The sequence below is a fragment of the Osmerus eperlanus genome, unplaced genomic scaffold, assembly GCF_963692335.1.
Source record: "Osmerus eperlanus unplaced genomic scaffold, fOsmEpe2.1 SCAFFOLD_279, whole genome shotgun sequence".
Lineage (NCBI taxonomy): Eukaryota > Metazoa > Chordata > Actinopteri > Osmeriformes > Osmeridae > Osmerus > Osmerus eperlanus.
This window is the reverse complement of record NW_026911664.1, coordinates 1-15,910: the sequence shown is the minus strand read 5'-3', so window position 1 is coordinate 15,910 and position 15,910 is coordinate 1. Positions and strand designations below refer to the sequence as shown.

General features: G+C 51.2%; 2 protein-coding genes across 3 annotated transcripts; both read left to right on the top strand.

Moving 5' to 3' along the window:
* Window positions 1–68: 68 nt before the first annotated feature.
* On the top strand, window positions 69–7,617 carry atg4da (autophagy related 4D, cysteine peptidase a). Of its 2 annotated transcripts, none has more exons than XM_062455785.1 (11): window positions 69–380; window positions 1,533–1,696; window positions 1,991–2,074; window positions 2,421–2,594; window positions 2,841–3,192; window positions 3,595–3,659; window positions 3,876–4,024; window positions 4,195–4,273; window positions 4,357–4,433; window positions 4,727–4,846; window positions 5,087–7,617. In XM_062455785.1, the coding sequence occupies exons 1-11, from the start codon at window positions 373–375 to the stop codon at window positions 5,276–5,278; spliced, it is 1,464 nt and encodes a 487-aa protein (XP_062311769.1). In that variant the 5' UTR covers window positions 69–372; the 3' UTR covers window positions 5,279–7,617. The 2 variants fall into 2 exon arrangements, with proteins under 2 accessions (XP_062311769.1, XP_062311768.1); XM_062455784.1 differs by having other exon boundaries at window positions 1,465–1,696.
* Window positions 7,618–7,896: 279 nt separating this feature from the next.
* On the top strand, window positions 7,897–15,831 carry LOC134016420 (transcription activator BRG1-like; the record flags this gene model as incomplete). Its single annotated transcript, XM_062455787.1, is given in 16 exon segments — window positions 7,897–8,016; window positions 8,537–8,795; window positions 9,262–9,394; window positions 9,696–10,196; window positions 10,416–10,514; window positions 10,642–10,900; window positions 11,429–11,555; window positions 12,122–12,295; window positions 12,911–13,084; window positions 13,254–13,427; window positions 13,819–13,866; window positions 14,140–14,270; window positions 14,681–14,735; window positions 14,863–14,972; window positions 15,683–15,764; window positions 15,766–15,831. Coding segments are annotated over 15 exon segments (2,361 nt in total), but the record flags the coding sequence as incomplete, so codon positions are not given.
* Between the last annotated feature and the right edge of the window lie 79 nt (window positions 15,832–15,910).

Sequence of the window (15,910 nt, the reverse complement as noted above, 5' to 3'; positions counted from 1 at the left end):
CGTCCTACTGATGCCATTGTAACCAATTGGTGTTTAGCAGATTAACCAATCATTTGGTTAATGCCTTCTGAAGGGAATGACAACAGGAAGTGAAGGTAGCTAACGTAATGTCTCCGGGTTTGGATCCATGAGAAACCGCAGAGACACACATTGAAAGATTTGTCGGCTGCATCACGACTTTCCTGACTCGTAGCTTCGATGATTTCTGCATTTTAACGAAATTGCCTGGACATAAACTTGCAGCTCTTTGGATTATCAGCCCTGCTAGTTTGCTAGCTATCGTTAGCTACAGTAGTGCTAGTCAAAACAACACAGACTTGTACTAAGGAACCAGACTGACTTTAATGTAAGCCGGAGGACATACCCTCTAACATGGCCAGGTAAGGTAGCCTAATTGTTTGATATAGCTAGCTAATAATGAGCCTTTCTTGAATCTGTAGCTAAAGGCGCTTGATTTGTACTGTAACTGTTAGCTATGTAACCTAGTCTAGCTGCCTTCAAAACATAGTAGCTATCATTTGCTTATTGAAAGCGGAACAGTTGTGGAGCCGATATCATTGTTATCTCTGATTTGTATACTTTCAGTTAAAATATAAAGCATGTTCAGACGAAAGCTACTTTGGAACGCCTCATGTGATGTTCATGAGTTAACGTGAAAAAGCCCTATGTCAGTCTAGCAATCGACTGTCTACACTGGTCAGCAGTAGATAACCTTGCTATTTACTTGACATGAAGCGCGTGATGCTTAGAATAAGTTGACGTTTTGAGCACAACGTGCAACGTGACTCTGAACAGGCACATTATTCTAGTCATTTAAACGAAGACGGCAAGTACATAGTGTCATTCATGACTTCAGCCACATATTTTACAGTTTCCTTGTCACACTGCTCACGTGACTGTTATTTTCGTGGAATAAATGTTTCCCCTTAATAGGAATAGTGCTCCTTTCATACAGCTTCCCAGTGGTTCGAGAGTTAACAGGGAAAGTGTTAAGGTAGACAAGGAAGACGATATTTTGCACTATGCGTAACCTGGCCCGAAGTCCTTCAAGACGTCAGAAATAGGCATTGTTGTCATGGAAGTTGTTGGGGAGTGATTTATTGTAAGCATTTTGATCTCTATCATAGCTGGTTTTTGCCTCAGATACACTTTTGGCAAAAGTACCTCAGTGATTTCATATCCTGTTTCTCAGGAACAGGGCCCAGTAGAATTAAACAGAGAGAACGTGTATTTTGTACACTTTTTTTCTTACACTCTGATTAGACATCAGTTCAGTTATGTTACTTTTCTCGAAAAAGAAGAAGTGGAACACTCGGTACAGCTGACAACACAATTAGCCATTTATTCTCCATGAACTGAGTAACACTAGGCTTTTTCAGTCTTACTGTCTCTTATGGTTTCACTCTCGGTGTGACGGGCTTTCATCTCTCTCCCCCCCTCTCCCCCCCCCCCTCCTTCCCTTAGATCTCTATTGCAATGAGGTTCTCCATAGTCCAGCTGTAAGCCTGAGCCATGAACTCTGTGTCCCCCAGCGCGGCTCAGTATGTGGGGGGAGTGGGCCAGGAGGAGCCCCTGGACATGGTGAGGCCCCATGGCCAGGCCCTGGAGCCCGGGGGCAGCGCCCGCAACGGGGAGCCCGACGAGGTGGACAAGCTCAAAGCCAAGCTGATGTCGGCCTTCAACAACGTCAAGTATGGTGGGTGGATCTAGAGACTTTACCTGACGTGTGTGTGTGTGTGTGTGTGTCGTCGCGTCCGAAATAACCCTGGAAAAAGACGTTAGCTACAGCATCGGGAAGGACAGTTCCATGGCGAGACCCACGGAGCATGTCAAATGTTTCCAAAATGTACATGACTAACCTTCGAGTTTGTCATTACAAGAACTCCCCAGAGCTAACAGTTCTCTCTCTCTCTCTCTCTCTCTCTCTCTCTCTCTCTCTCTCTCTCTCTCTCTCTCTCTCTCTCTCTCTCTCTCTGTTTGTCCACCTCAGGCTGGCTGGTCAAGTCTAAAACCACGTTCAACAAGTCGTCCGAAGTGATCGTCCTGGGACACACGTATTTGCTAAACAGTGAAGGTAAAGACTAAGGACCGAGAGAAGTATGTGTGGGAACTTTCCTTCTTTCTCTATCGCACTCATCAACAGAAAAAAAAAAAAAAAAGCATGACTGATATGTTTTTCCTGCTCTGGGTGTTGTGGGTGTCACAGACACGCCGATTCTGGATCACATCAAAAGGAATGTTTGGGCGGATAGATGAATGGGTACATGGAAAGAACAAAAGAATAACCCCTCCCTTTTTTACATTTTTAAAACCACTTCTTTCCCGCTCTCCCTTTCTTTTTATGGAACCTCCACTTCTTCTTTTGTTTTTCTTTTTTTCTTCTTCTTCTTTTCTTCGTATCCCCCGTCCCCTCCTCCCAGATGAGGTGGAGCGTTTCCGGCTGGCCTTTGTGTCCCGCCTGTGGCTGACCTACCGCAGGGAGTTCCCCCTGCTGGACGGCTCCAACTGGACCACGGACTGTGGCTGGGGCTGCATGCTGCGCAGCGGGCAGATGCTGCTGGCCCAGGGGCTGCTGGTCCACCTGCTGCCCACGGGTGAGAGGCAGGGAGGGGGCAGGCCCCACGCTAGCTAGAGGGGGAGCTGTCCGTTCCCTGCTCTTTCTCTCTCTTTCTGTCTCTTTCTTTCACTCTCTCTCTCTTTCTCACTCACACACTTTCTCTTTTTCTGTCTCTCTCTCTCTCTCTCTCTCTATTTCTGTCTCTTTCTATCTCTCTATCTCTCTCTCTCACTCACACGTTCTCTCTTCTCGCAATAAACGTAACTGCTTGTGTGCCGCGCAGGCTGGGCGTGGCCCGACAGCCAGCAGCTGACCGACGTGGACTTCGAGGCACTGAGGCCGCGCTCGCCGTCGCGCGCCGGGGGGGTCCCCATCCCCTCCTGGGGCTCCTCGCGGGGCCCCGGCACCCCCCAGAAGAGCCTGGCGGGGGACCCTGCGTCCAAGCCCGCCCAGAAGAAGAGGCCCGAGTCCGGGAGAGAGCGGCAGGCCGAGCCCCTGCACCGGCTGGTGGTGACCTGGTTCGGGGACCAGCCCCAGGCGCCCTTTGGGGTGCACCAGCTGGTGGAGCTGGGGAGGAGCTGTGGGAAGAAGGCCGGGGACTGGTACGGCCCCTCGGTGGTGGCACACATCCTGAGGTGAGAGACGGACGAAGCACTAACACTAGAATGGCACTGTAATGTTTACATTTACATTTAGTCATTTAGCAGACGCTCTTATCCAGAGCGACTTACAGTAAGTACAGGGACATTCCCCCGAGGCAAGTAGGTTGAAGTGCCTTGCCCAAGGACACAACGTCAGTTGGCACGGCCGGGAATCGAACTGGCAACCTTCGGATTACTAGCCCGATTCCCTCACCGCTCAGCCACCTGACTCCCTCCTCCTGTAATGTTACAGGGCATAACATCCACCTCACGAGAGTTCGACAACAACGTATCCTGGGCCGCTGGTCGTTTGTGGATGTCTAGGGGATGTACAATAGCCCCATAGCGTCCGTTGCCGGTGTGTTTGTTTGCCGACCTTGTCCTGTGTTCCCCTAGGAAAGCGGTGGCCAGAACCGCAGAGGTGCCCAACCTGACTGTGTACGTCGCTCAGGACTGCACAGGTGAGCGTGACGCACCAAACCTGTTCTCTCAGCTCGTGCTCTGCTGGGCTTTCTCAGAATTAGGGGTCATTAAACACAAACACACGCACACACAAGCACACACGCAACACAAATAATCACCTTTCAGCATTAATGCCTCAGGGGCCTTTTTTCAGAAGCTGTACCTAGCAAAGCATCACGTTTGTGTGGTGTGTGTGTGGTGTGTGTTTTCTCCAGTGTACAAAGAAGATGTAGCGTGTTTGTGTGACCTGTCCTCACCCCAGTCTGACCCCGTCACCAGTCCGGGCTGGAAGTCTGTTATCATACTGGTCCCAGTACGGCTGGGCGGGGAGTCTCTAAACCCCTCCTACATCGAGTGTGTGAAGGTTTGTACACACACACACACACTCTAGGGCCCTCTCCCGGGGTTATGCTGGGCCCCAACTCATATATATGGATGATTACACAAACGCATGTACAGTAATTATCACGCATGAAAACATATGTGTTTCATACTAAGGAAAACATCACATATTTCCCCTCTCGCTGCTTCTAGAAACTTCTCAAATTGGACTGCTGCATCGGGATCATTGGGGGCAAACCCAAACATTCCCTCTTTTTCATTGGCTACCAAGGTGAGAACCCTGACTCTTACTTCCTGATTTAAGTGGCTTCCTATTGGCTAACCCCCCCTCCCCCTCTTCCTGGTTTTCTTCAGATGAACAGCTGCTGTATCTGGACCCTCACTACTGCCAGTCAGTGGTCGACGTGAGGCAAGACCACTTTTCACTTGAGGTAACACTTGGCTCTGTATCTAAGTTCCAGTGTTATAGCTGTTGCCGTCTGTCGTGTACTTTGGAACTCTGTCTCCATGCTTATGACTGACCTATTGTGTTTTCACTGCCTCAGGTCAGGCTGTGATCTTGTGCAATTCCGGTCTGTTTTTTCATAACAGTGTGTCTGTCTTCGCCTCTTCTTTTTTTCTCTCTTTCTCTTGCCTTCTCTCTCTCTCTTCCTCTCTCTCGCACTCCTTCTCTCTCTATACTCTCTCTCCCTCTCCTTCTCTATGTCTCCCTCCCTCCCTCAAGTCCTTCCACTGTAGCTCTCCGAGGAAGATGCCCTTCAGCAGGATGGACCCCAGCTGCACCATAGGCTTCTACGCCAGGAACAAGAAGGACTTTGAGTCTCTGTGTTCGGCTGTCAGTGAGGTGGGTCTCCAATATACAGTATCATGTCTCTTGTATCTCCAACATACACTGGCTTATTTCCCGTATCTCTACCATGCAGTATATTATCCATCTTGTCTCTGTGTGGTAGATGTCTGTAATGATACAAGTCACATAGTAGGTTGGAGCGGTTGAAACGGGCACCGTGTTTCGTTTCCAGGGAAATGCATTTTTCCCCATCCGGTCAGCCTCTCTCTCTCTCTGTCTGCCCCTGTCTCTCAGGCCCTGTCGTCCTCCAAGGAGAAGTACCCCATCTTCACCTTCGTGGAGGGCCGGGGGCACGACTACGGACTGGAGGAGCACAGCAGCTCCCGCCCCGAACCCCCCACTCACATCCTGCCCCTGCCCCCGCCCCCGGGGAAGCTGACCCGGAACCACACCCGGGGCAGCGCCGACGAATTTGTCTTCCTGTGAGACACACCTCAAGTCGTTTTGGAGCGGGGTTGGGCGCAGTCCCGTGTCCCCACCACCAGAGGGCGGAAGAGGGGGCGCTCTCTCTCTCTCTCTCTCTCTCCAGGGGGATGGATTCTGAATGGGGGTTTCTCTGTGTGCAGCTCACAACGGACACGGCGTCGCCCGCTCAACAAGGGATGTTTCCTTCACGCTGTCGTCACTCACCGCGGCACTCGCGTCGGCATTAAATCAGACCGTCCGGGCCCTCCGGAACACAAGGCCTGACCTCTCACCTCCCCGTTTCCGCCGAGAAACGGATCTCCTAGATTGTAGAAGCCGGGTATCGTTTGGTACTTCTTTGCATCTGACGCAACTGGAAAACACACTAGGCCGGGACGGCGCGCGCGCGCGTGTGTCTAGAGTACGCCGTAGACGCTGCATGTAGCTCCTGCTGTAAAGGCCTGCCTCTGGGAGAAGGCTTTGTGCTGTTTGATCTGCTGTACTCTGCTGAGTCCTGTGCTTGAAATGGGTTTCTTGGCATTTCTTTGGGGGGGGGGGGGGGGGGCGGGATTAATTTATAGATTTTATATGAACTACTCTGTGGGTGTGTGCGTGTGTGTGTGTGTGTGTGACCGCGCTTGTGTTCTGGGTCATGTGGCTTGTCATGTCACAGATCCCAAGCTTACGGAGCATCCCAACAGCCACATCACCCTGCTATGTTAGGATGGTAGTATGATAGTACGGTAGATACTCTCTACATGCATACTATACACCGTGGTAGCGTGGGTACTGTGACTCGGCAAGTCTCCCTTTCCCAACTTCCAACATGGCGTCCTAATGCTCTCGTCTAGAACGACTGCAACGCTGTCTACATTCCTACATCCTTTGCGCCACAACACGTAATGAGTTGCCAGGTTTACCTTACCCTTCCATAACCTTTTAACGTTCATCTTCCAGGCTTAGCCACGGCTCTTGTTTTGACTTGCAACACTACTTTGCGACTTCTGTTAAACACTCCCCTTTTTGTGTAATCATTTACTCCCACGGAATGGGGAAATTATCTATTTGGAGTGCTTGGTTGAGTTTGAATCCTTTTTAAGAGTAATCCATTTTGTACTTCCTTGAAGTACTCGTGTGAGTTGATTGATTGCAGCTGTGCAGAGTGAATTCTTGTAGCATCCAAACATGTCAAAAATAGAGATGACCTTGAAGGAAGTAGGGAAGGGAGGATTCATTTTTGGTATTTTCAAACCGGGGCATTGTGTGTCTGTATTGTTGACCTAGACCATTTTCCCCATGTTTTTTTAATTTTTGATTAAGGTTATTAAGGCGGTTGTTATTGCCTGTTGCACTACCATTGAGAATACTACCTTCATAGAGCTAAGACGCTACTGACCTAGCAGAAAAGCTCTGCTGTGTCAATGTCTTCATTTCAACTATTCTCCCTTACCTCCAGGCCACATTCTGTATGTATATACATATATATGTATTTATGTATGTATACATATATATGTATTGTGTGTGTGTGTGTGTGTGTGTGTATGTATATATATATATATATATTAGAACACAAAGGCCTGTAACACGAAGACCACATCTCCACCAGTCTTCTCTCTGGGCCCCCTGCAAGTCCTCCTCTATACCTGAAGCAGAACGACTGAATCAGTGAATGTACCCCTTCACCCAGACACTGCAGTGTTCTCACTGAGGTGCTGCAATGTTTTGCTCATTACAGCAAACCTGGCTTACCCCTCCATCTTATGACACTAGGAGATTATTTGTCCCTCCTGTAGTCTTAATGAGAAGTGAACAGCTGGAGAACTGGTCTGGGGGATACGGAGCAGGGTCGGTTCCTTCCTAGTTTTGGATTGTCTTCCTTCTGCCCTCGTTTTGAGGAGTCACGGATCTCACACGTGTGACCGGATAGGTCACAGCTGGGTTGGAGAGGACAGGATTTAACCAACCTTTCTTAGATCGATGAACCATTACTTTTAAGGAAGGGTGGAAGGAAGGGAAATGTTGTCATAGTTTTAAATGGGACCCTATGAACTCCATTTGATAAACAGAAGTTAGTGAGATAGTTTACCACTTATATTTGTAAAACAGCATCATGTCATACACTGGAGTGTCATATGTGTGTCTGGGATGAAAGTTCTGGAGAAGAGCCATGTCAACACCAACATTCATCACTCTTTCATGTGTGATTACCACAAAAGCATATATTTTACTTTTAAGTGAAGAGTTCTCATCTCCAGTGTGACATGTCTGAAGTTTGTCTTACTGCTCCACAATATCCATGTACAGAGTTTGCATAAACGGCTGTAAGAAAGGTTAATAAAGTTTGATCTGGTTTCCATGTCCTTCACTGTGAATTTCTCGTCACTTCTGGCGGCAATTAGTCATCAGTCTTAGCTACTTCCATAGTTAATAGCATACTGAAAAACGTATGCAGTGAACAAATGACAGTGGTTGCCTTTGTAGTCGAATAAAAAACACAATTTACAGTACAGTACGTCCACAATACAGTACTACCGCTGCGCACGCATGCGCTTTTTGCGTAGACGTGACTCGACACTCGATCATAGGAACGGTAAGGGGGGGCGCTCGAGCCACGTCTCTGAATCAAATCAACTCATCAAGGCATATTCTGTACTAACTAAGCGGGTGAGTATAGCCTTCTTACAGTCGCGCCGTCTTTCATATATCTTTAAGCAAGACAAAGGCCGCAATTTATATTGGAGAGCGTTTTATTAATGCTGGTAAGTGTCGTAGCACAAGCACAGTCCGCCATTCCCCTTTTTTTTATTAATCGGGATTCCCTTCCCTGTAGTGCTTAGCCTACAAAGAATATCACTGACTGCATACTGCATTTTCCCGTCTCAAGTTCACGATTAAGTGCTAGAGCAAAAAGCTGTAATCAGTGCAGAGGTGACTGCGCGCTGCAAGTATTTTGGTGCAGCCGTGCAGCGCAAGGGTGGGAGACCTAGATGGGGGGGGGGGATCAATGAATTAGATTTGATTTTCATTATTATTACAGTTTCCTACAGGTAATCCTCAATGCCTGCCTCGATATTGTAGTAGGGCTGCTTGATATGAATTGTGTCATCATTGCCACCTTATTGTAAGCGAATTCAAGCTTTGGCCCCACCAAACGTGTACTTAAATATTTATTTCAGAGAAATACGTTTTTAGATCCATATTGCATCTACCAACGATTATTTGGTCATCCAGTTGAACACAGTCGATCATGCTAACGTATCCACCCCTCTCTTTTCTCAGATGTCTCTGCTATCCATCTGATAGCAAGAAGATGTCCACCCCTGACCCACCCATGGGGGGCACCCCTCGTCCGGGTCCCTCCCCAGGTCCAGGGCCCTCTCCCGGGGCCATGCTGGGCCCCAGCCCTGGGCCCTCACCAGGCTCCTCGCACAGCATGATGGGGCCCAGCCCGGGGCCTCCCTCGTCTTCTGGGGGCCACCCCCTGCCCCAGCCTGGGTCCTCCAGCTACTCCCAGGAGAGCATGCACCCTCTGCACAAAGTAAGGAAGCTGACTGGGTACTTTGCCAGATGAACTCTTGTGAGCCAGTAATACCAGGCTTACGAGATGCTAGTTTTACAGCGTCTGCCTGTCATGAGTTCTTCCATGGGATTTGAATGCCTTTAAAGTAACAAACTTTCAGTATTAAAAACAGGCAGTTTGGTCAATATTTCCAAAACGACCATGGCAAAAAACATCTCGAGAAGAGAGCATGTGAATCCAAAAATATACTCTATAAGTTCAGTTGAAGTTTCAAAGTCTGGTGTGATATTTCCACTTTCAAATGACAAGCAGGACTGCCTTCCCATCAGTAGCACACGGGGCTTGCCTCATGCACACAGTGACTAACGTCACCCAGTGACTTCATCAAAGAGGTCCTAATCTCTGGTCTTGCGGTTATTGCCAATGCTGAAGTTGCCGTGATTAAGATGTGTGTGTGTGTGTGTGTGTGTGTGTCTGTCCACAGCCAATGGAGAGCATGCATGAGAAGGGCATGAGTGAGGAGACCCGCTTCACCCAGATGAAGGGCATGCCCTTGAGGCAGGGCGGTCACAGTGGCATGGGCCCCCCACCCAGCCCCATGGACCAGCACTCTCAAGGTGGGTGTCGGGCGGCTGGGGTGGGCACAGGTGTGGTGAGCACAGCTCAGACTGTCTGGCAGGGGCAACCCTTGGTTTACGAGGGATGAGGATGGCTTTTGCACAGCTGGTTTGTTCTTGTGCAAGTGTTGCACAGTTGATTCCTGCGTCTGGCTCTCTTCCCACTTCTCCCCGTGTCTCCCTCTCTCTGTGTATGTCTCTCTTTCTCTCCCTACCCCTCTTTTCCTCTCTTCCCCTTACCTCGTCTCCCTCCCTCGTCTCCCTCCCTCGTCTCCTTACCTCGTCTCCCTCCCTCCTCCAGGCTACCACTCTCCATTAGGGGGCTCCGACCACTCCAGCCCGGTCCCTGCCAACGGCCCTCCCTCCGGCCCTCTCCTCTCCTCCTCGTCCTCCTCCTCTTCCTCCTCCTCTGGAGGTCCGGGTCAGGGCCCGGGCCCTGCCCCCCTGGACGGCCCCAGTGGGGACCCACAGTCCCTGGGCCAACAGAACCGTCCGGGACCCACCACCACCACAGGCCCTGGTCCTGGCTCGTCTGCCGGGGGCCCCGGGGGGCCCACACCCTTCAACCAGAACCAGCTCCACCAGCTGAGGGCCCAGATCATGGCCTACAAGATGCTGGCCCGCGGGCAGCCCCTCCCAGACCACCTGCAGATGGCGGTCCAGGGGAAGAGGCCCATGCCTGGGATGCAGCAGCAGCAGCAGCCTCTGCCCAGCCTGGCCCCTGGAGTTGGGGGTGGAGGAGGGGGGCCAGGGCCCGGACCAGGACCGGGGCCCATGAGCCAGGGATATACCCGAGCCCACGGTCAGAACCAGAGTTTGGGTGTTTGAGGCCCAAAGATAGTGTAGATGCACACACACACACCGACGTTTCGACAGGTTACATTGTGACTCCGATGGGTGTTATGATAACAGACATTTTCTTGGTTGAATGATTTGGAATTGGAGGAGGAATGTGGTGAGAAGAGAGAGAGAGAGAGAGGGAGAGGGAGGGGTTGAGCGTGAAGTCATGTTGTCTCCACAGGGATGATGGGGCCCAACATGCCCCCCCCAGGCCCATCTGGGGGACCGGCCGGGATGCAGGGTCAGAACCCCAACGGACCCCCCAAATCCTGGCCTGAAGGTACGCCCCAGGGCCCTAACGCTGGCTGGATGGAGAGGGGCGGGTATTGACATACTGATGTCTAGACACATAGTCTAGACTGTTTTATTGACAGCATCTCTCATCCCCCCCTCCCTCCTTCCCCCAGGGCCCATGGTGAACGCGGCCGCCCCCTCCAACGCCCCCCAGAAGCTGATCCCTCCGCAGCCCACAGGCCGGCCCTCCCCGGCCCCGCCCTCCGTGCCCCCGGCCGCCTCCCCGGTCATGCCCCCCCAGACCCAGTCCCCGGGGCAGCCGGCCCAGCCCGCGCCCATGGTGACCCACCACGCCAAGCAGAACCGCATCACGCCCATCCAGAAGCCCTGCGGCCTGGATCCTGGGGAGATCCTGCAGGAGAGGGAGTACAGGTACTGCAGGCCGCGTCACCTGGGGCTCACTGGCCCAGGCCCTTTACTGTGTGTCATCCCCTCTCTCTCTCTCTCTCTCTCTCTCTCTCTCTCTCTCTCTCTCTCTTTTTCTGTCTCTCTCTCTCTCTCTCTTTCTCTGTCTCTCTCTGTCTCCCTCTCTCTGTCTCCCCACATTTCCTATCCTCTCCAAGCACACTATCTGTCAGAAATCAATAATAAAGGCAGAAATGCCACCAAGAAATATATCTTACAAAAAATTATTCCCCTGTACTGCCCACTGCACACATTACATCATAAATATGAACTGCATAGACACAGAGATAAGATATGCGTGAAATAGACAGTAAATGAATGACCTGCTACAATGACATTCCAGATAGGATTTTAGTTTTTTTCATTTTACGAAAACAAACATTTGTGAAATTGTCATTTGAATTTCCCTGTCATCTCAACATCTCAAGGGCTCAACACATTTTTTTATGAACGTGTGTACTATCAGCGGTGAGATGATACCCTACGCTGTTCCAGGCTGCAGGCTCGTATCACCCACCGCATCGTCGAGCTGGAGAACCTGCCTGGCTCCCTGGCTGGAGACCTGAGGACCAAGGCCACCATCGAGCTCAAGGCCCTCCGCCTCCTCAACTTCCAGAGACAGGTACCTGGAGATACACACACTGCTGCTGGGGCTGAACACAGAGGACGAGGGTGGTGGTGGTGGTGGTGGTGGTGATGATGATGATGATGATGATGGTAATGATGATGATAATGGTGAAAGAGATGATGATGATGATGATGATGGTGATGATGGAAGGGATGATGATGATGATAATGATGATGGTTATGATGATGATAATGGTGAAAGAGATGATGATGATGATGATGATGGTAATGATGGAAGGGATGATGATGATGACGGAAATGTTGATGTTAACGTTAAGGATGACGGCGATGACGATGATCATAATGATGCCGATGGCACGGATGATAATGACGATGAGGAGGATGGTAAGGATGACGTTCAGGTCAAGGCGGATGACGTTGTTAACAACAAGGATGACGTCAGTGTTGAGGAGGATGACATTGTCGACGACAACAATGACGTTAATGTTAAGGATGATGATGAGGGTAAGGAGGAGGACGTCGTCGACGACGACGAGGAGGAGGATTACGACGGCGTCACCGCTCTCCTCTAGGCTCACGGGCGCTCTCCTCTCCCCCCAGCTGCGTCAGGAGGTGGTGGTGTGCATGCGGCGGGACACGGCCCTGGAGACGGCCCTGGACGCCAAGGCCTACAAGCGCAGCAAGCGCCAGTCCCTGAGGGAGGCGCGCATCACAGAGAAGCTGGAGAAGCAGCAGAAGATCGAGCAGGAGAGGAAGCGCCGGCAGAAGCACCAGGTTCACACACGTTCACACACACACACACGTTCACACACACACACACACACACGTTCACACACACACACACACGTTCACACAGGTTCACACACACACACACAGGTTCACACACACACACGTTCACACACACACAGGTTCACACACACACACACAGGTTCACACACACACACGTTCACACACACGTTCACACACACACACACACGTTCACACACACACGTTCACACACACACACAGGTTCACACACGCACACGTTCACACACACACACACAGGTTCACACACACACACGTTCACACACACACACGTTCACACACCGCGCGTCACGTTTGTCTTACAACGACAAAGGAAACTATCGAAAGGCAGAGATATTCCTAATTAGTAGCGTGGAAAGTTCGAAAGAACTCTCCTCACCTCCTCTCCCTTCCCGATCTCTCCTTTCTCTGTAATTTTGTTGTTTGTCTGTTGTTCTTCTTTATTGTTGTTTTGCCCTATTTGATGATTTCGTACAGCACTTTGGTCGGCATTGGCTGCTTTTAAATGTGCTCTATAAATAAAACGGACTTGACTTCTCCTCTCCAATCCCCTTCTCCCCCCTCCTCTCCCCTCCCCTCCTCCAGGAGTACCTGAACAGCATCCTGCAGCACGCCAAAGACTTTAAGGAGTACCACCGCTCCATCACGGGGAAAGGCCAGAAGCTGACCAAGGCGGTGGCCACCTACCACGCCAACACGGAGCGCGAGCAGAAGAAGGAGAACGAGCGCATCGAGAAGGAGAGGATGAGGAGGCTGATGGTAGGGGGGAGGGGAGGGGGTGGAGGGGTGATCGGCGCGATCCGCCCTGCGATCCGCATGCCGGGCGGCGCGGGGGCTCGTACAAACACGTACGAGCCAATTCACCTCCCCCTCCCACACACACACACACACACACACACATATCGTTTCTCCACCCCCCCCCCCCCAGGCGGAGGACGAGGAGGGCTATCGGAAGCTGATCGACCAGAAGAAGGACAAGCGCCTGGCCTACCTGCTGCAGCAGACGGACGAGTACGTGGCCAACCTCACGGAGCTGGTCCGCGCCCACAAGGCCGTGCAGGCGCTCAAGGAGAAGAAGAAGAAGAAGAAGAGGAAGAAGAAGGTGGAGGGGTAGGGAGGGAGGGAGGGAGGGTGGAGGGGTAGGGAGGGAGGGAGGGAGGGAAGGAGGGAAAGGGGGGGGTGGAGGGAGGGAAAGGGGGGAGGGAGGGAGAGTATATGTTTATGTTTATTATATTTGGTGTATTGTAATTATGTTACCTTCTTATGTTGACTTCCCTCCAGAGAGTTTCTCTTACTCATTTCATGTCTCATTTACGAGACACCACAAACATCCCCTTGCAGTGGTCAGTACATTTCCTTCCATGACAAAACGTTGAAAGAAAAAGTTATTTTACAGTTCGGTCTTCAACTAAATATTCTGCCTTCTCTCCCAAGATTGGCATAAAAAAGCTTCAAAAATGGCTCCCTCATGTGTCTGTATGTGCTCCCTCTAGCTGGAGAACGCCGAGGGCCAGACTCCAGCCCTGGGCCCGGATGGAGAGGTGAGACACACCTGCTGTTACCTAACAGACACTTCCAGTTCCCCCCCACACAGACGCTGAATCCATATCTAACAGGAGAAACATCTATGGACATCGTCATGAATGTAGGATTGTACGAGGCAAACTGACTTTTACTGGAGCCTACAGTACTGTTGTACTACCTGTCCTTGTAGAAAAGACAAGGCACTTTTTTTTTCCACTGACTAGCTTATACAGGCTTGGATTGAATGGTTTATCGTCTAAATCCCCCCCCCCCCCCCCGCACCCCCCCAGCCTCTGGATGAGACGAGCCAGATGAGTGACCTGCCTGTGAAGGTGATCCATGTGGACAGTGGCAACATCCTGACGGGGGTGGATGCCCCCAAGGCCGGACAGCTGGACACCTGGCTGGAGATGAACCCTGGGTGAGGGATGACCCAGAGAGAGAGAGAGAGAGAGAGAGAGAGAGAGAGAGAGAGAGAGAGAGAGAGAAGGAGGGAGTGAGGGAAGGGGAGAGATAGAGAGAAGGCAAGAGAAGGCAAGGAGAGAGGCAGAGAGAGGCAGAGCGAGAGGCAGAGAGAGAGGCAGAGAGAGAGAGAGAGAGGCAGAGAGAGAGAGAGAGAGAGAGAGAGAGAGAGAGAGAGAGAGAGAGAGAGAGAGAGGAGAGAGAGAGAGAGAGAGAGAGAGAGAGAGAGAGAGAGAGAGAGGAGAGAGAGAGAGAGAGAGAGAGAGAGAGAGAGAGAGAGAGGGGAGAAGCGTTGGTGGAAAAGGTGTGTATTTGGGGCAGGGTTGGTGGTGAGGACCGTCGTCTAACATGTGTGTCCTCTCCCCCCAGCTACGAAGTGGCCCCGCGCTCTGACAGCGAAGACAGCGGCTCCGAAGAGGAAGAGGTGGGGCTTGTCACCCTGACGACTGGTCGTAAACATTAAACCTTAGTCCTAGCCTCGGTTCCACACCCCGGTGGTCTTGAGACCTGATCATTAACAACGCCCCCCACCCCTCCCCCCTCTTCCTCAGGAGGAAGAGGAGGAGCTCCAGCCCTCCCAGGCTCCAGTGGAGGAGAAGAAGAAGATTCCGGATCCCGACAGCGAGGACGTGTCGGAGGTGGACGTGCAACACATCATCGAGTATGTGCACACGATCAAGTCTGTCCACTCTACTGACGGCTGAACAGGCCCGCCCTGGCCCTGAGCCTCTACCTCACAGTACAGCCAGGGGGCGCTGTGAGACACACAGACGTTATTCATCAGTCAGTTATCAGAGATAAGATAATAATGATGAGAAGCCATATCATCACCACTTGAATCCCAGCTTCGTTGATAATAAAGCAAGTTATTTATCTAGCTATCGAGCGAGATACATGTCATTGTTATCTAGCTCTCGAGGGAGATACAAGTCATTGTTATCTAGCTATCGAGCGAGATACAAGTCATTGTTATCTAGCTCTCGAGGGAGATACAAGTCATTGTTATCTAGCTCTCGAGGGAGATACAAGTCATTGTTATCTAGCTATCGAGCGAGATACAAGTCATTGTTATCTTGCTATCGAGCGAGATACAAGTCATTGTTATCTTGCTATCGAGCGAGATACAAATCATTGTTATCTTGCTATCGAGCGAGATACAAGTCATTGTTATCTAGCTATCTAGGGCGATACACGTCATTGTTATCTTGCTATCTAGGGCGATACAAGTCATTGTTATCTAGCTACTTAGCGAGATACAAGTCATTGTTATCTTGCTATTTAGCGAGATACAGGGAGTCGTTTCACGACTTTGTGGAACTGCATCCACAACCCGGCGGCCATGTTCCTCCCCCCCCCCCTCTTCCTCTGCAGACACGCCAAGCAGGACGTGGACGACGAGTACGGCAGCGCCGCGTTCGCCCGGGGGCTGCAGTCCTACTATGCCGTCGCCCACAGCCATCACCGAGAGGGTGGACCGCCAGTCCACGCTGCTCATCAACGGCCAGCTCAAACAGTACCAGGTGACCCCCCCCGCCCCACCCCCCCACCCCCCGACCGGTTTAGCATGAAGCTAACCGAGGGATGGATGAGTTTTTCCTA